The following is a 19006-nucleotide window of genomic DNA, read 5'->3' as shown; positions in this document are numbered from 1 at the left end:
TCGGCCAAGAAACTTCAAAGGACGCCCAGCGTTCCGGGGGCTCCTCCTTTACTTTTCAGTTAGTCCCATCCAGGGAGGCATATACACGTCAGGTTGTGTGTGTCCAGACACTGTGACTTCCCACACCTTCTCCCATCCTTCCAGAACTAAAGCCTTGGCAATAATCCAGTTTCTGCCTGGAGACTCTAGAATGGCTGGTGTGGCGAGGGCTCCTAAGGGACCCCACAACCCCCAAATTGTCAGGATCAAGGGCATCCATTTGGGATAGTTGGGTGTTGGCCCCAATCTAGGAGGCATCCTGCCCCGTGTGTGTGTGTGTGTGTGTGTGTGTGTGTGTGTGTGTGTGAGGGAGGAAGGGGGAGAGACAGACAGAGAGAGACGGTAGGTTTAAAGAAATGGCTGTGGTAGCTGTCACCCTGTACCCCTGCAGTCCCGGGTCTTCATGTGTCCCACTAGGGCTAAGTGCCAGCCCATGACAAGCACCCAGTACGCAGCCGTGTGAGTCAGGCCACTTGTGGAAAGGTGCATCTGAAACCTGGACAGGGCACTCTGCCCGTGCCGGGACCGACACCCCCTGCCTGGGAGCAGCCAGGTGGCGTGTTCTGAGGGCGGCCGAGGCCCCACCAACCGCCCTTCCCCCTTCTGGAGCCCCGCAGCCAGCCACGCAGCCCCATGTTCACGAGGAGCGCATCAAGCCAGGCAGAGGCTGACTTCGTGGGAAGATGGAACTGAAAAGGCCTACCTGGAATGGGACCGGAAGAAGAGGGCATCCGCTAGATCTTGTTGAGGGTGAACCATTAGAGGGCTCTGCAGCCCCTGAGATGTCAGGAATTCTGCCAAGCACGGAGTAGTTATTTCATGCACTTTATACTCAGAGGTACACAAAGAATACAGTAGAGACAGAGATTGGCCTATAAAATTCATATAGTCATGTCTATAAAATACTGTAAATGCACATTAAGTCAGCTTTGAGTCACACTTGAAATAAATGACATTTTAGACCCTCTCTTCCTTCCCTCCATCCCTTCTTTCTTCACGTGTTTAATCATTGAACAGCAACGTGCCAGCTCTGCTCTGCGTCGGACATGGGCTCCCCTGCTCCTTTGGGGGAGCTGCATAGCAACGTGGCACAGACGGGGCCGAAGCCACACGGGTGTGTCTCACCGCTCTGGAGGCCAGACGTCTGAGATCCAGGCGTCGCAGGGCAGATTCCTCCTGAGGCTGTGAGAGTGAACCCTTCCGGCCTCTCCCCGGGCCTCTGGCGCTCTGCTGGCGCTCCGTGGTGCTCCAGGGCTTGGAGAGCCCCAGCCTGAGCCCTGCCTTCATCCTCACAGGGCGCTCTCCCGTGCGCGTCTGTGGCCAAATTTCCCTTTTGTAAGGACTCCAGTCACCTGGGATTAGGGCCCGCCTAATGTCCTCACTGAATTTGATTACCTCTGTAAAGACCCTGTTTCCAAATAAAGTCACATTCTGTGGTAGCCGTGGTTAGGACATCAACATATCTTTTTTTGCGGGGGGCGGAGAGGGGGGACACAATTCAACCCATAAGATTCGCCAAGGGCAAGGACTCCTGTCTCCTTCTTCTCAGTGCCCCTGTGCCAGGGGACAAAAGACCTTCTCTGTGTTATTCCAGCAGCGGTCCCCGCACTGTGGGGCGGGCAGGAGGTGCTGGGTATGTGGCTGCAGAACTGCTGAATAGCCTGTGGCTCAGGAGTCCCCAGAAAGGATTTCTTGGAGGCGGACAGCCCATCCCCAGCTGATGTCAGTAACCTTCAGAGACCACTGTTCACCCTGAGCTAATGTTTTCACTAATGACTTTAATGCTGAGTGGAAATACCATGTTGACCCTAATTCCTTTCGACAGGCTGCACTTTAAAACAATTTAGAAGAGGCAGAGACAAAGAAAGGAGCCCTGCGGACTGATCGGGTCCCCACTAGGAGGGACAGAGTTGTTTTTATCTCTTTCTTTCTCACAGCTCTTTCTTTGCTGTCTTCCTAGATATCTTTAGAGACTGTTTCCAAATCCGGGACAGTGTTTCCAGCTCCACCTTGGCTCAGGTTACTGGTTCATCGGGAGACTTTAGGGAAACGAAATAGCCAGATCCCCACCCCCACCCCAAAGCACTTGAATATTAGCATCAGGATGTAAGACAGTGGGTCTCAACTAGTTTGTATCTGGGACACACTTGCTGACACTGAAATTATTGCTGGTGCCTTTGAAGAAACTAAAACAAACCAAAAGAAAAAACACTCAATACACTGAAGTCAGTAACGAGTCCACGTTAATCTCAGTGTAACAGTGCAGCACACGTTTATCTCAGGGCAGCAACGTAAGTGCCCGGTGTCTCGCGGTGACTATGATGCTCGCCATGGTCATTTCTCTCGTCATTTCAGAGCTCTGCCACTGGGCACTGTAACCCAAGGAGACAAGGCTGCCGCTCATTCCACATGAGCAGTCTTTGTCTTTCCGGCCAGCCCAGCTGTGGGGAACGGTGATGCCATCCTGAGACTGTAGCAAAGACATTCCACGTGGGGAAGGTCTGCATGTGCAGGTGCTGGAAATCACCGGGGATAGGGGAAGAGTAATGATTTGTGACTCAGGGCATCACATTTCCAGTGCTTTAGCTAAGTCTATGTTTTAGACTTTTTTTTTCAATTAAAAAAGGCTTATTGACGGGGCGCCTGGGTGGCACAGCGGTTAAGCGTCTGCCTTCGGCTCAGGGCGTGATCCCGGCGTTATGGGATTGAGCCCCACATCAGGCTCTTCCACTATGAGCCTGCTTCTTCCTCTCCCACTCCCCCTGCTTGTGTTCCCTCTCTCGCTGGCTGTCTCTATCTCTGTCGAATAAATAAAATCTTTTAAAAAAATTTAAAAAAAAGCTTATTGTGGAAAATTTAGAAAAGACTGAAAAATAACAAGTAAAAGAATCATCACGTATTTCCCCAGAGTTAGCCATTATAAGCAATTTTGGCATACATTTTTGCATACTTTTGCATAATTTACCAAACTCTGTCCATGAGGATATGTGAGATACAGCTCTATGCTCTGCTCTTTTCCCTTAGAATCATAATCTGAGGATTTTTCTGTTCTTTAAAATTCTTTTAAAATATGTGAATTCCTATGTCATTATCATCTGGGTATTCCAGTATTGATTGAAGCATTCAATTGTGGGTGGACTTCTGGATGATTTCTGTTTCCTCATTAGTATAAATTACACTACATTTGAAGATCTTAGTCCATGAATCTTCCATCAAGTATCTATTTTCTTAGAATAAATACCCAAATAGCAAATGACTGAATCCAAGAATATGTCTATTTTGCAGCCATCCCTGCAGTGTGAGAGAGCATGTAATCCACTTCCTTATCTCCCAGTAGCTCTATGTGACCTTTGACAAATCCCAGAATCTCTGATCCTGGGTGCCCCTGATCTTCCCCACCCCCACCCAGCCCCCGCCCAGGGGCCCAGTTCCCCTGTGCATGTTGCTGTTGCTCCAGGAGCCCCGAGCTGGACCTTCCCTTTGGTGGGACCCAACTCATGAGGGTTTGGTGGGGAGAGATGACTTAGATGCTGGCCCTTCTTTCTCTTTAGAACTTTCTCAGTAATTGCTGATCTTTGCTGCCTTCATGGGTCTCCCTGGGCTGGCTTCCCACTGAGTGACCATACCGTCTTCATCGTCCTCCTCTGCAATATGTGAACTGTCACGCCTGCCTCACAAAGATACACCTTCCCTCAGTCAGCAAACATTGGCTCAGCACCTCAACGCGTGCTCTTCTAGGTTCTGGGAAATAAAGATGAAGCTCCCAGCCTTGAAGTGAGGACATGGTCAGGGAACAGGGTGCTGTATATTGGGTGTGACAGGGGGCTGTTGCAAAGTGGTGGCTTGGTCTCTTTCTAGTCTGGAAAATTGTAATGTCTCAGAAAAGACTTTGCGGATGATCCCACCTCTGCCTCCTACCAGCCATGTGACCTTGGACAAGTTCCCAAAACCTCTGTGTCTCAGTTCCTTTACCTGTAAAAACAGACAACTAATTGGTCCTACTTTATAAAGTCGCCATGAGGATTGAGTAGTTGATGCACGAGCAGTGCTTAATGCAGCGTCGGGCACGTCACAGGCACTTGGCAAATGGTCGCCATCCACTCCCACCCATCGTCATCGGAAAGGAGCAAGGAAGACACAGTAGGATGCCTGACTGGCTCAAGGCCACACAGCCAGTTAGAGGCAGGAACTGGGACAGACCCAGGCTACCCCTTGACTGCAAGACTAATACATATTCTGGGGCAGCTGGATGGCTCAGTCAGTTAAGCATCCAACTCATGATTTTGGCTCAGGTCATGATCTCAGGGTCCTGGAATCGAGGCCCATGTCAGGCTCCATATTTAGCTGGGGGTCTGCTTGAGGGTTCTTTCCTCTGCCCCTCTTCCCTCTCATGCTCTCTCTCTCAAATGAATGAATGAATGAATGATACCTCTTCTGCCATTTGTTTGAAGCCTGTGTTGTTCATGAGTCTACTTCCAGCACTGTGAGTTCTTGGCCTCTGATCTCATGGCTGCACTGCAAAGACAGTCTCACCGTTTCCATTTGCCAGGTGAGGAACTGAGGTTCACAGAAGCCGAATCACCTGTCCTGGATGCAGAGACAGGACTCGAACCCGGGTCTGCCTGTTTCAGGTCCATGTGCCTCTGGACACCACCTGTGCTCTGCTCTGTCAGGTCTGGTGTCAGAGGAGGCCAAGTTTAGCCGCTTGGGGCTGCCTGCCCTCCTAGGCCGCAGAGGGAAAGGCTTCCTGAGGGAAGTTGTAGGTGTTTTCCAGTCATCTGGCCATCAGCCAAGCATGTTTTGTGCCTGAGCCCCTGACTTTCCATGCCAGAGCCCCCCGGTCCCCTCAACGCTCACACCAAGGTAGCCAGGCAGCACCCCGTGGCCAATCTGGCAGGTACTCAGCTGGTCTAGAGCTGTGCCCGCTCACCTTTCGGCGTGCACTTGGCTGAGTGGAACAATGCCCCACCCCAGCTCCAGGAGAGCCCACCCAGAGGGCTTCTTACGACCCGCCCTCCTGAGAGCAGGGCCTGAGGAAAGAGGGAGAGGAGGGCTTTGGGTTTCCTGCAGCCAGACTCTGTCAGGCTTTGGGGCAGGATTGTGACCATTCAGTTGGATGCTCTGGCTTTTGAACCATCACGTGAAGCTGGCAGACAGGAGAAACACCTGCTCTGGCTTTGTGGCCCTCAGCAGTGTCACTCCCTTGCCTTATCCAAACCAGATGGCTCATTTGACCAGGGCCTTCGCTCCCACTGGTCCCTCTGCCTGACAAGTTCCTGCTACTGTTGCCTCCTCCAGGAAGCCTTGCCTGATTGCCCAATGGAGAATAGTTGTGCATTTTTATTCAGATGCCCTGAATTCAAGTTTTCTCCCCTCCCCCACCCATCTTTGTCTCTGTGTCTCTCTTACTGGCTGTGTGATGGCCACTGAGTTAGTTAACCCTCTGATCTTTGGGGTTTTCTTTCTGTGCACTGGGATGAAGGAGGGAAGAAGAGGGAAGGTCTTGGCATGACCGGAAGACTTGTTATGTGTTTTGAATGCAGTCTCTATTGAATCGCCTGCCCCTTCCAGACAGCCTTGTTGGAGGGTATTTTGGACCTCCTTTCACAGATAAAGGCCCTGAGGCTCTGGGAAGGGAAGTCATTTGCCAAAGCTCACACATCTGGAAAGTGGTTGACCCAGGATATAAACCAAGTCTACCTGTCTCTGACACTTACCTACATCACTGTTTCTCAGGGTCATTGGTATGTGAAGGAGCTCAGTGAAGAGCCCTGCCTTTGCCCAACTGAGAGGTAGACACAGGGGCCAGCTGGGTAGAGGTCAGTGACAGTCCTACAGCTGTGGGAAGCTGGGCTGGGGGACATGGCTTCAGGAGCTGAGTCAGAGGAGCTTCCTGCTATCACACCCCAGAATGAAACTGACCCACCGAGGCACAGGCTGAGTGGAAAACGTCAGTACCTTCTCTGCACACTCCCACCCTTGGGCGCCTGCCCAGGAGTCTGTAGGAGTCTGCCCCTGTGGAATGGACAACACAGGGGCTCTAGGAGTGGAGCGCCCTTCCCTTCTGTGGCAGGCTGGCTCCAAAGAGTGGGTGGAGGGCTAAGGCAACCATGTCCGTTGGGTTCCTTTGGCAGATAAGCCCACCCTTCCCCAATAAGGAAGATTAGAAGGGAAGATGAGGGTATGGACACACATAGTGCTCTAGGATGGTGATTTTATTCTCCCTCCCTTTCTCATAAAGACCTTTGCCTCTCTGGCTGTGGCCATGGAGAAAGTGGCTGGGCTATTTGAAGGTCAAATCTGTCCTTTAACCATGACCCCAGTGCTGCTTCCACAGCCCCTTCTCCTGCTGCTAGAAGGGAAGTAATAACCATCTCTCTTTCACCCTGACCTAGGGCTTGGTCATCGAGCGCCTGGGACGGAGACCTCTCCTCATCGGTGGCTTTGGACTGATGGCCCTCTTCTTTGGGATCCTCACTGTCACACTGACGTTGCAGGTGAGAGGATGTGCATGTCATACCCTGAGAGAGGTCAGCATGGAGCTGCCTTCCGGCTCTGGTGCTCTGGGGCCTTGGCTAGGAAGTTCGTACTGTCTACAGACAACTCTGGCAATATGGCATTCCAAGGGCCATCTCGGCTCAGAAGCTGCTGGGTGCCCTCGAGGAGGAGGGTTTGCTAATGGGTCCTTGGACTGGGAGACAGAGACCGGATATATAGTCCTATCGCTGCCTCTAATGAGCTGTCTGATCTTGGCCAAGATATGTCCCCTCTCTGAGCCTCAGTTTACCCAACTGTGGAATAGAGGAGACCACACTAGACCACCCCTAAGATGCCTCTTTTGGCTCCTACATTTCAGCACAGGGCGGCTGGTGCTGCCACGTGAGGCACTTCCACAATTGTCACGTCATTGCCTGTGCGTTCCAGCAGGGACTCTGCTCCCATCCCTAAAATGGGACAGTTGTCCCTGTACCCAGGGGCGTTGGGAGGATTAAGTAAGAAAATGTACCTACAGTGCTTGGAAGGGCACCCAGACCTGACAAGTGCTAGGGGAATGTAGGTTTGGGAAAATACCACTGGTGAAAGTGGTATTTTTCCCTTTTATGGAGACAGGCAGCTGAGGCATAAATATAAATGAAGCTGCTCAAGGTTCTAGTAAATGGCAGAGCTGGGATGAGATTCCAGGATCTTGGGGGTTCCTTCTACTCACCCCCCCACCCCACCCCCCATCCCTGTACTGCTCGCACAGCCTGCAGTGACGGAGCACTTTCTCGGTGCCTGGAGCCTGGCTCAGCACCAAGGGAAGCAGGAGGCAAGGTCACGTGGTCAGCAAATCTGGGAGTTTTCAAGAATGAATCCCTGAGTAGAAAGTTGCACATGTTGATCACTTGCCAGATGTCTTAATGTCGCAAAAAACTCTAGAGAAAGGCAATATTGGCATGGTGGTCCTTCAGAAAGGAAGTGCCGCTGGGTGCACTGACCAGGCAGGAGACGGAAACATCGGCCCTAGGGGTGATGTGCTGGCAGTGACCCCTCCTTCCTGACTGCCAGACCAGGGCTGTCATGCATGGGGTGCCCTTGTAGGCCCCTCAGACTGACCGAGCTGGGTCCCTCACTAGTTGGGTGATGTTTCTGCAGCTGTGGCAGATGTTTGGAAGGGCTGCCTGGAGCAAGTGGACCCCGCTAGGCTTCACTTCAGAAGGTTTCAGAGCTCTTCCCTGCTTGGCTGCCCTCCTCTGCCTCTGTCCCTCCTTCCCCACTCCTCCAGCCCTGTTCCCTGGCAGGCTCCAAAGAGCCTGCTCTTTCCTCTTCCTGGGCGCCCCCCCCTCTGCTCAACTGGCTTCTCTTGCTTTCCATACTCAAGCAGCCCTGGACATCTCTTGACTACCTCTTCCTCCAGGAAGCCATCCTTACCCCATGTCTCAGTGAGGCACCTTTCTCTGTGTTCCCAGGGACCCCAGGGGCAACCCTGCAGTATCACTTATCATACAGGATTGGCTTTTCCTGTTGACTCATCTTTCTTTTCTGATACAGTCGTGGAAGAAAGGGCCATGCCTGTATCATTTCTGAGCCCAGTGCATGGCACCCAGGAGGAACTAAAAACAATCTGCCAAATGAACGAATGGATGGATGGATGGATGGATGGATGGATGGATGGATGGATGGGTGGATGGATGGATGGATGGATGGATGGATGATGATGGATAGATGATGGATGATGGGTGGATGGATGGGTGGATGATGAGTGATGAGTGGATGGGTGAATTTATGAATAGATGATGGATGGATAGATGTATGGTGGATGGATCAATGGGTAGATGGATGGATGGACAATGGATGGATGGATGGATGGATGGATGGATGGATGGATGGATGGATGAATGGATGGATGGATGGATAACTTGGTGCAGCAGTGGGCCATGCAGTTTACAAGAGCCCACAGTACTCCCCTCAGTCCTAGATCCTCCTTCAGCAAGAGCTGATGGACTTGGACATGGAAGGACTGCTCTCCCCCCTCTCTATCCGTCACCCTCCACTCTGAACACTTGCTGCTCACCCCCGTGCTGTGCTCTCCTGTGCCTCTGTGCCCTTGCTCATGTAGAATCCTCTCCTGAAACTATTTTTCCTCTTCTTTTGCTCTTGTGTGAACGCGGCTTAACCTTCAAAGCTGAACACAGGCTCCTCCCTTCCCTGAATCTCTCTAGATTGGGCTGAGGTGCCCCACCACTTCCAAACATGCTCACCATGTCCCATCACTGGTGACACCATGTTCTAATGATCAGACGACCAGTCTGCTAGGACACCTTTCCATGCCCAGCACCGAGCCACCTCGACCCCGCCAGACAAGTGACAGCCCCTCCAGACATATTTAGTGACACCAGTTAACTTATATCTGTCAGGACAGCAGGGGTAGAAATGTAGTGTTTCACACAACAAGAGGGATTAACTAAGAAATTTTTTTTAATGTGATAATGCCTATAAAACTTCTCATGTTGCCTGCTTCAGACTAAGCACTCAATCAGTGTTAGTTACTCATTTATTTACCCCGTGCTGTATGCTGAGGACACTGCTAAACTCTTGGGAGGCATCATCTCCTTTCACCTCACCTCTGTAAAACAGGCGGATGGAATGGCTTGGGGGTTATCATTATCCCCATTTTATGGACACTGAAACCGGGGCTCAGAGATGTGAAGTGCCCTGCCCCAGGTCATGCAGATGGATCGGGGAGGTGCTGGGGTGAGAACCCAGGTCTGTCTGCCCCGCTGCCTCCTCCCCTGCCCACACCCCTGCTCTCCCGCAGGACCACGCCTCCTGGATCCCGTACCTGAGTATCGTGTGCATCCTGGCCATCATCGCCTCCTTCTGCAGTGGGCCAGGTAAGGCACGCCACCTTTCTCCCCGGCACCGCCGAGCCGGGGTGTTCTCGCTGTACACGGGGGCTTGGGGCCCGGGAGGGGCAAGGCCTGACTGGGAGCGGAGGGGGAGAGAGAGTCCCCTCCCTGTTTAAATGCAGTGATGGCCTTCATCTCCATCCCACAGCTGGCAGGTAACAGGTAACAGGCTCACCCAGGGTTGGGCGGCTGAGAACACAGAGCAACAGCCCAGCTACAGTTAACGGTTGCGAGAGCTCTGAGCCCAGTACACTAGCTTGGGATGAACGGGAGGTACTCCAGTTACAGTCTGTGCCACAGAGAAGCGACCGTTAAGCGTGGAAGATGTTATGATAATAGCAATAATGATAATAGTAATGGCTGGTATTTATCGATCGCTGGGTATGTGCTCCACGTGGCCGAGTACTTGATGCGCATTAGCTCATTTAAGGCTTGTGACAGCTCTAGGGAAGTGGGGACGGGAGTGAGCTGTGGTGCAGCCACCTGACTCCCAGGGCCCTGATCACCACCCGATACTGTAGCTGCATGAGGGTGGAGTCTGGAGTGTTCTGAGCCTCGGTTTCCCCAGGCCTCACTTCCAGCCCCAGCTCTGCCATTTCCCTAGTGGGAAAGTCTTCTGGTCTCCTTGGGCCTCAGTTTCCCCATCTATAAAATGGCCCTGCTGTTCCCTGGCTCTGTGTCTGTGTCCTCAGGGGCCCCATCAGACAGGGGTCCCCCTCAGCTGGGACTGAGAAGGGGGTCGGGGCAGGTCTGACACTGCACACGTCTGTCTGGCAGGTGTGGCTGTGTTTCTTTATTTTGGCTTCTGTGTTGATGAAAACAACACTAGGCTTCGATCAGTACACGTAGGACTGAATTGCTTTGTGTTGCTGCTTCTCATGGGCCATCACATTCCGTGTCCTGTCGCATCTGTGCTGGATGGACAGCATCTTTCCCCGATTCAGGACAGCAGGCTGTTACAGTGAGATGGCAGAATGGGCTGCAGAACGAGGGAGGAAGGGTGTTAGGCATGCACACGTGTGTGCACACACACACACGCACACACACCCCCACCGTGTTGTGGTGGTGATCAGAGGGCTGAGGAAGGCAGAGGCACCCTCCAGGTGATGCAGCGAATCGACCAGAGGACCAACAAGGGCACATGGAAATGTGTTCAGTCCCACAGGGCCCCCCATCACCCCTTCTATGGACAGCATTCACGTGGGCGCCCCTGCAGGGGGGCAGCCAGAGGCCCCAGGGGAACACTGGGCAGCAGACCAGGAGGGCAGCCTCCGCTCCCCCAGGGCTTATGGGCTGGTGTGGAAATCCCGCTTGAGACGTCAGGCCCGGTGAGTCCTCTCCTGACCTCTTAATCTACAGTCAGCACCTACACGCACACACACACACAAGTACACACGTGCACACGTGCACACGCATTTACACATGCACGTCATCCACACACGCTTCGTCACACCTTCACTGGCTCATCTGTTTCCTGTATACACTCATTTATTTAATGCAGGGATTGGCCAACTCTTTCTGTAAAGGTCCAGATAGTAAATATTTTCACAGGCCACACAGTCTCTATCACAACTACTCACCTCTGCAGCGGGAGTGCAAGCACAGCCATAGACGATGTGCATTCCTGCCACAGATCCCTCCATCACTTGAGTGCTTCAAACAGTGGGGAACTCACTACCTCACAAAACTGACAGTTCTATTATCCGGGGTCAGCAAACTATGGCATGTGGGCCAAATCTGGCCCATAGCTTGTTTCATATGACCCATGAGCAAAGAATTATTTTTCTTGTAAATTTTAAAAGAGAAAGTTTGGGGCACCTGGGTGACAGTCAGTTAAGCTTCGACTCTTGGTTTCGGCTCATGTCGTGATCTCAGGGTTGTGAGTTCGAGCCCTGCATTGGACTCCACACTCAGCAGGGCATCTGCTTGAGATTCTTTCTCTCCCTCCCTTTGCCCCTCCCCCCACCACTCGCTCACTCTCTCTCTCTCTCAAATAAATAAATCTTTTAAAGAAAAGAAAAAGTTTAACATTTTACATTTTAGAGGGAAAAAGAGAAGAATGTGTGGCAGAGACTACATGTGGTGGCCTAAAAAGGCTAACGTAGTTCCTGTTTGACCTTCTGCAGACAGTCTGCCAACCCCTGCTAGAGCCCCTCAATTCTGACATTTGGAAGGTAGCCTGCAGGTAGGGAAGGAGGGATTTCCACACGAGGGGAGCAGCCAGCAAAAACACCAGAGTGAAAAAGAAGTTTATGTCAAGGAACCCCGGTTCTGCCTTTTCTAACACGCCCGTGTGGTTCCAGCGTGTACCCAGATTTCAGGACCCTGGACTAGAGCAGTGGTTTTGAACGCGGCTGCATGTGTTACAGTCACCTGGCCGGCTTGAAGAACCACAGCGAACACTGAATGTCAGGCCTCACCCTACACCCCCTGAGCCAGGCTCTGGTTTCTGGGTGGAGCCCGGAACCACTGTCCAGAGCTCGGGGCAAGACAGCCATTGCTGAGGACATGTTGAGATGGGCTGGAAGCAGACCGAGAGAGCCCAGGGAGTTGAGTTACACTAAGGATTTATGATTTTATCCTGAGCTCCAGAGAGGTCTGTTGGGGGTTTGAGGCATAAATGTCATGGGGCAGATTTGCAGTGGAAGAGGGCATCTGGGAGGCAGACGGGAGGAGAGGGAACAAATCAGAGGAGGAGGCACCAACCAGGCGCCCGACGGGTAATGCAGTCTGCAGCAAACCACCGGAACGAGGGCGGTGACCCTAGGCACTGCCTCCCTGACAAGGAGCCCAACGTGTCCCTGGGACAAGAGCAGATCACGGAGGGGAAGCTCTCCACTTCACGGTGTGATTGTAGTGCTTTCTGGGTTATCTTCTTCCGGAACAGCTGTTTTCCCGGGAGGAACCATGAATGTTCATGTTGTATCTCAGTGGACATCTTCTTCTTCCATCTGCTTCCAAGTAGGCTAAATTGGACTCAGCCATAAACCTGAAGTGCTTTCCCAACCAAAACCATTAAGCTTTGCCTAGTGTTTTGTCCCAAGCCCCCGCTCTTCCTGCAGTGGTGTTCGTTTTACTCCCGTTATGGGCAAACATGGTTTTCTTCTGATCACAGAGCCTGCTGAGTTTCTGGCGGTTTAGATTCCAAGCTCTCCCTCAGCATCTGGGAGCCTCCCTAAAGGGAAGTCCACCTGCCCTCCCTACTCCCAGGTCAGTGTGGGCCCCTTACCCTCTGCTCCCCCAAGCCCCGCCATGCTTGCCCAGCTGCCAGGCCGCACCCGCTATAGGACTGAGCAGGCTTTAGAAACTTCTCTTCAATTCACATTGACAATGCACAGATTAGGCCCCAGGGAAATTACCTAAGGGAGGCTGCCACTTAGGTTGGGAGATCATCTTAACTGGACGGGAAGGAGGGAAGGAGCGGATCCAAGGAGGAGCCATACTGGGAAGGTGTGGCTCAGGAACGCTGATAGATCAGGGGCTGAGAGACTTCCGTTTGAGGCTGCCCCTGCAGGATTAAGTGAAAGGACCATCCTCCCAGGAAAGACACTAGGAGTTTGCCTGAGGCAGCTTCTGTGATGAGCAAATCAATTCAAGGAGGCTTGACAGGGAGTTGGAATGAGGTGAAGGGAAAGAGAGAAACAGGACAGGCGGTTTCCTGCTACATATTTTATCTGCGTGCATAACCCTGGGGCAGTGGCCGTGACAGCTCATAAATGAGGCCCCATAAACGAGCTTTATCTTTGAGGGAAAGGAGAGGCCACCAAAGCGTTTCAGTTACAGTGTGAAAAATCTTATGACATGGCACCAAGCGAAACCTTCCAGGGAGGTTTCCATGCTGGTGGGGAGGACAGACACACCACCACCTACCCCGCAACGTGGAGTATGGTCACTGCTCTTAGAAGGTCATTGTGCTCTAAATACTGCAGAGGCCTAGAGCCACCCTGCTGGGGACCTACCGAGTGCCTAGTGGCTGGAGAAAGGGCTCCCGTGTCTATGCTGTTGATTTAGTCTGGAAAGACAATTACGGACTCAAGAAAGAAAGAAAGAAAGAAAGAAAGAAAGAAAGAAAGAAAGAAAGAAAGAAGGAAGGAAGGAAGGAAGGAAGGAAGGAAGGAAGGAAGGAAGGAAGGAAGGAAGAAAGAAAGAGGGAGGGAGGGAGGGAGGGAGGGAGGGAGGGAGGGAGGGAGGGAGGGAGGAAGGAAGGAAGGAAGAAAATAGATAGATAGATATAGAGATATCATTCACCCATTTCATAAATAGTGAGGGCAGACATCCTTCCAGGCCTGGAGATAATAATGGTGAAACACACACGCACATACACGTACACACAATCAGCACACTCAAACTGGGATAATTGGAGGAATGTTTGATAACAAGACAAGTTGCAGTGGTAAAGGCAGATTATAGGGAAATGTCAAAGACTCGATCATTCAGATGATCTCGACAGGACAAACTTCCGATGTCCACCCCTCCACCTGTCGGCCATGCAGGAAGCAAAACAACTTACTGAAAGGTAACTCATCAAAAGTCAGCACACTAAACGTGAAATTGGTGAAAGCCAAATCATACAGAAAAATAATTTGCTGGATTTATCTTCTTTCTCTATCTATGGAGAATGTACAGAATTCTGTACAGAAAAGAATGGTTTTTGGGGCACCTGGGTGGTGCAGTCGTTAATTGTCTGCCTTCGGCTCAGGGCGTGATCCCGGCGTCTGGGATCGAGCCCCACATCAGGCTCCTCCGCTGGGAGCCTGCTTCTTCCTCTCCCACTCCCCCTGCTTGTGTTCCCTCTCTCGCTGGCTGTCTCTCTCTCTGTCAAATAAATAAATAAGTCTTTAAAAAAAAAACAAAGAATGGTTTTTAACAGCTTTTATAGATTTCTGGTTGTTATTCATTTTGTCTATATAAGTGAATTTCGAAGAACTTTCCTCTTTTTTTCTTCATTCCCTGTTGTAGGTGGAGGTTAGTGGGGAGTGGGAGGCACAGCTGAGTGGCATTAAGTATATTCTCATCTACAGTAAGAATACAGGTCCTCCTCTTGCTCTAAATCCATTTGGTTTCAGAGATTCATGTAGAAACTGACTGGATTTGGATAGCAAGGGTATGTCAACACATTTATCTTAATTTATTTTATTCTGTGTTTGGGAAACAAGAGTGTGGATAGCAAAGGTTCAGATAGCCAGGGCTCCCCACCTGTCCATAGACTGGTTTCTCTTATTAATGTATTCTCTTTTTTTTAAATTTTATTTATGTATTTTAGAGAAAGAGCAAGTTTGCGAGTTGGGGGGGCAGAGGGAGAGGGAGAGAGAATTCCAAGCAGATACGGGGCTTGACCCTGAGATCACAACCTGAACCAAAACCAAGAGTCAGGTGCTCAACCTACTGAGTCACCCATGTGCCCCTCTTACTCACGTTTTCTTATTCATAATGCATTTTACATCTCTGGCTTTGGCTGCATTGACCTTGAGCCAACCTTGTGACCTACCTTAGTCACTTCTCTGAGCCCTGCTTCCTGGCCAGGACAGGAGACAGCACCCTCTGCTGCCCCAGCTAATGCACAGGGAGGATTTCGGGCTCCAGAGAGGCCATCTGTGGATGCTTTGGAATTTCACTGCTCTTCTGCCAAAATCTGCAGTGATTTGGGCAAGGCCATGTCCCTCTGTGGCTCTCGGTTTCCCCATCGGTGAAATGAGGGGCTGACCCAGAAAAGGAGCTCTCCAACTGGGCAGCTACCCTTCAGAACCCCCCATCTGTGGTCAAATGTAAGCCCAGGGCCCTGTCCAGGCCACTCGGCAGGGAACAGGAATGGCATTTTAACATGTATTCTGAATAATTCCTAAGCCACCAGCCCAGCCCAAACCACTCCTGTCTGTGGAAGCTTCTAGACTTAGTGACTAGCTCCATGACTGCCCAAAGACCCATGCTCAGTGAGCTAGCCAGCCTGAGCACTGGCCATTGACATCTCGGGCACAGACCCTCAGGACGACAGTAAAAGTCACAGTAATGATGGTAACAGTGAAAGTGTGGGCAGTCAGTTATCTCGTGGGCATTTTGGGATCTGTGCTGGGTGTCTCGCTCGAGCCACGTCTCTCTGGCCTCACACCAGCCCCACGGGCAGACCGCTGCCTTCCCAATGTGCACGTGAGGGAGCTGGGCCCCCGAGAGGCTCTGCTGTCCTAGGTCACTCGTGGCAGGTGCTCCCCAAGTCAGTGGGAGGGCAGTGCTTGTGCAGCTAGCTACTGCAGTGGGGTGAGCAGTGCAAGCCCCCCCCCAGATTTGCGTCTGCGCGGAACCTCAGAATGTGACCTTGTTTAGAAGTAGGTCTTGGTAGCTGTCATTTTTAAGGATCTCAAGGTGAAATCACCCCGGATTGAAGGTGGGCCTGAAATCCAATGACTGGTGTCCTTATAAGATGAGGAGAAGACACGGGGAGACACACAGAGGAGAAGGTGATGTGAAGACAGAGGCAGAGATTCGAGAGACACGGGAACAGTCACGTAGCACCAAGGATTGCCAGCAACACCAGAAGCTAAGAGAGCCTCGGGACAGCTCCTTGCTCAGGGCCTCCAGGAACATGAACCCTGCCCGCACGCTGACTCCCACTCTGGCCCCCAGAACTGGGAGAGAACACCTTTCTGTCAGTTCAGGTCACCAGGTTTGCAGTGATTGGTTCGGCAGCCTTGGAAACTAGCAGGGCACAGAGTTGTTAGGAAACTGTTTCCTGACCCCCAGGCAGCTGCAGGTACAGGGCCAGTGGGCTTGGAAATGAGGGGCTTGCATCACCTGACCCTTCATGCCAAGCGGGAGGGCGGCAGGGTACTTGCCAGGCTCAGGGGCACGTTTGGCTTATTCAAGAAGACCAAGCGGAACTTTTTAAATTGGTATTTTCTGCTGAGCCCTAGGTACTTTGCCGCATTCACCCTGGTCCTCACAGCACCCCGCAAAGGAGACACCCTGTCCCCGACGAGGGCACCTCTACACAAGGAGCCTGCCTTGCCCACATCACCCGGGGCACAGGTGGCCTGCCAGGATTTGAACCCATGTCTCCCCAGCTCTGCGGTCTCCTCTTTCCTGTGGTTTTCCCTCCTTCATTTCTGCAAACACTTCGTTTTCCTACTTATCTCTTTCCCACAGTCTAAGGCAGAGTTAGTTAGTGAGCTTATCTCCTGAAACATGAGTAGGAAAATGTGGCCGTTCTCTTCATGATTTGCTGCGCGCCCTCTGCGGGAAGGATTCTCCCTCCGAAGCAATCCCAAGCAAATGCTGCTCTGGGGAAGAATTTGGGCCCTCCAGAGTGTCAACACGTAAGCCTGGATTTTCAACAATAATGTGGAAAATTCTGGTCCTGCAGTCCCTGAAATGAGTGACAGGTGCCCAGCTTCCAGGCTCTTCTGCAGTGTCTGCTGGCTGCTGTCTTCCTCCCAGCTGAGCGATCCCTAGGAACCTGGCAATGGAGTCTGACACTTCACTGTTCCTCACAACCGCGGAGGGGAGAGCCTGATTCTCCATCTGAGGGTATCAGCTTCCTGCGGCTGCTGTCATGCAAGACCACAAACGGGAGCCTCTAAGGGACAGAAATGCATTCCCTGGCAGTGCTGGAGAGCAAAGTCAGACATGAAGGGGGGGCAGGGCTGGAAGCCCTGGGGATGAATCTGTTCCAGGTCTCTCTCCTGGCTTCTGGTAGCGGCCGCCTTTCCTCGACTTGCAGCCACATCCCCCCATCTCTGCCCCGTCTTCACATGGCCTTCTCCCTGGTGTCTGCCCCACACCCCTCGGCCTCCCTCTTACAGGGGTCCCTGTGATGCACTTCGGACCCACACTGCTGATCCAGGGTGAGATCACTCACTGAATCTTGAGAATTAATAGAACGCAGTTCTTGGGGACAAGGCAGGGTGAGGCAGGGCTGCGCTTGGTTCCTGTGGCCGCTGCTACAAATGACCAGTAACGCGGGGACTGAGAACCACAGGAATTTCCTCTCCTACAGCTCTGGGGGTCAGAAGTCTGAAATCACTTGCACTGGGCAGCGGTGGTTCCCTCTGTCTCCAGGGGCATTTGCTTGCTTGCCTTTTCCCACTGAGAGACCACCCACACCCCAGATCTTGTGGCCCCTCCTCAGTCCTCTGATCCAGCAGCATGGCATCTTCCTCATCTCTGACCTCCTGTCTCCTCTGTAGAAGGACCCTGGGATTACCCGGGCCCACCCAGATTGCATAGCCTATTCCAGAATAATCTTCCCATCCCAAGGTCCTTCATTTAATCACACCTGCAAAGTCTCTTTCGTCATACAAGCTAACATGTTCGCACGTTCTGGGGCTTCAGATGCGGACATCTTTGTGAGCGAGTTGGGGAGGGGTGCGGAATGGGACAGTCGGGTACTAATAGCCTTTCCTAAGGTTAAAATGCATGAGATAGCAGGATGTGTGGGAAGTGGGCAAGTGGTCCAGGTGGCTAGCGGCATTATGGGGGAGCTGGGTGTTAGCAGAGGGGACTAAAAGGTGGGCAGGACCAGATCGTACCCCACCTGTGTACTCAGCTTGAATAGTGATTGGACGAGTCTTCTCAGCTGGCGTAACCAAGAAGCACAGACCGAGAGGTTTAAACACCAGGACTGTCCTGTCTCGTGGATCTAGAGGCTGGAAGTCCCAGAGCGAAGGGCACACAGGGTTGGTTCCTTGGAAGGCCTCTCTCCTTGCCTCGTAGTCGGCATCTTCTCCCTGTGTCCGCATACGCTTGTCCCTCTTTCTCTTACGCGGACACCAGTCATCCTGGATCAGGGCCTGCCCGTCTGCCCTCATTTTGCCTTAATCCCCTCTTTAAAGGCCCCATCTCCAAAGACAGCCACATTCTGAGGTCCTAGAGGTTTCCTAACATTCTTCCACATGAATTTTGTAGGGGGTGTCAAGAGGGGATGGCACAATTCAGCCCATAACACTGATTCAAAGTAAAAGTCCTGGAACAAGAAGCCTCCACAGGTCAGGCACTAATTCTGCCTCTTACTAACAGTGTGGCTTTGGGCAAATGGCTTAATCTCGCTGGGCCTCACCTGAAAATTAAAGGTAACCATAGTACCTACTTTGCTGGCCCTTCGTAAGGTTTAAATCCACCTATTCATTCAAATAATTACTGATGGAACCTTGTGCCAGGCATTCCTATAGGTGCTGGGGATGCAATAAAAACAAGAGAGAAAAACACCTGTCACCAAAGAGCACTTGCTATAGTGGAGGGAGACAAAAAACAATATGAAAAGTCATTCATCACATGTGTTGGAATGGGATAAGCACTGTGGAGAAAATTAGAGCAGGGAAGGTGGGTGGGAAGCACCTCTGGGAAGGTATTGAATTTGACCTGGGGTTGTTAGGGAAGGCCTCCATGGCAAGGTGACAATTGAGCAAAGATTTGGGGAAGGGTTGGAGGGAATGAGACATGCAAATAGCTGAAAGAGCACACTCAGCAGAGGGATCAGTCAGTGCAAAGGCCCTGAGGCAGGAACATGTCTGATCTGCTGCGAGAACAGCAAGGAGGCCAGTGAGGGCAGAGAGTGAGTGAAGGCAGATCAGCTGGAGATGGAATTGAAC

The 19006-nt window shown here is 51.9% G+C and overlaps 1 protein-coding gene across 24 annotated transcripts in view; it reads left to right on the top strand.

Annotated features, from left to right (window-relative positions):
• SLC2A9 (solute carrier family 2 member 9) overlaps positions 1 to 19006 on the top strand; it is a 255791-nt gene that overhangs the window by 185657 nt on the left and 51128 nt on the right. For 22 of the 24 annotated variants that reach the window (XR_007187921.2, XR_007187922.2, XR_007187923.2 and 19 more), the window contains 2 exons: positions 6435 to 6536; positions 9338 to 9413. Coding sequence is in view for 21 of the 24 variants with exons in the window: in XM_048212108.2 (XP_048068065.1) it covers positions 6435 to 6536; positions 9338 to 9413 (178 nt within the window). In the remaining 3 variants the exon portion in view is untranslated. Of the gene's footprint in view, positions 1 to 6434; positions 13513 to 19006 lie in introns of those variants that run through there. The other 2 variants (XM_057309909.1, XM_057309910.1) reach the window with 1 other exon arrangement.

The sequence above is a fragment of the Ursus arctos genome, unplaced genomic scaffold (genome assembly GCF_023065955.2).
Source record: "Ursus arctos isolate Adak ecotype North America unplaced genomic scaffold, UrsArc2.0 scaffold_9, whole genome shotgun sequence".
NCBI classification, from domain to species: domain Eukaryota; kingdom Metazoa; phylum Chordata; class Mammalia; order Carnivora; family Ursidae; genus Ursus; species Ursus arctos.
The sequence above is the reverse complement of the archived record's forward strand: the minus strand, read 5'-3'. Positions and strand labels throughout refer to the sequence as shown.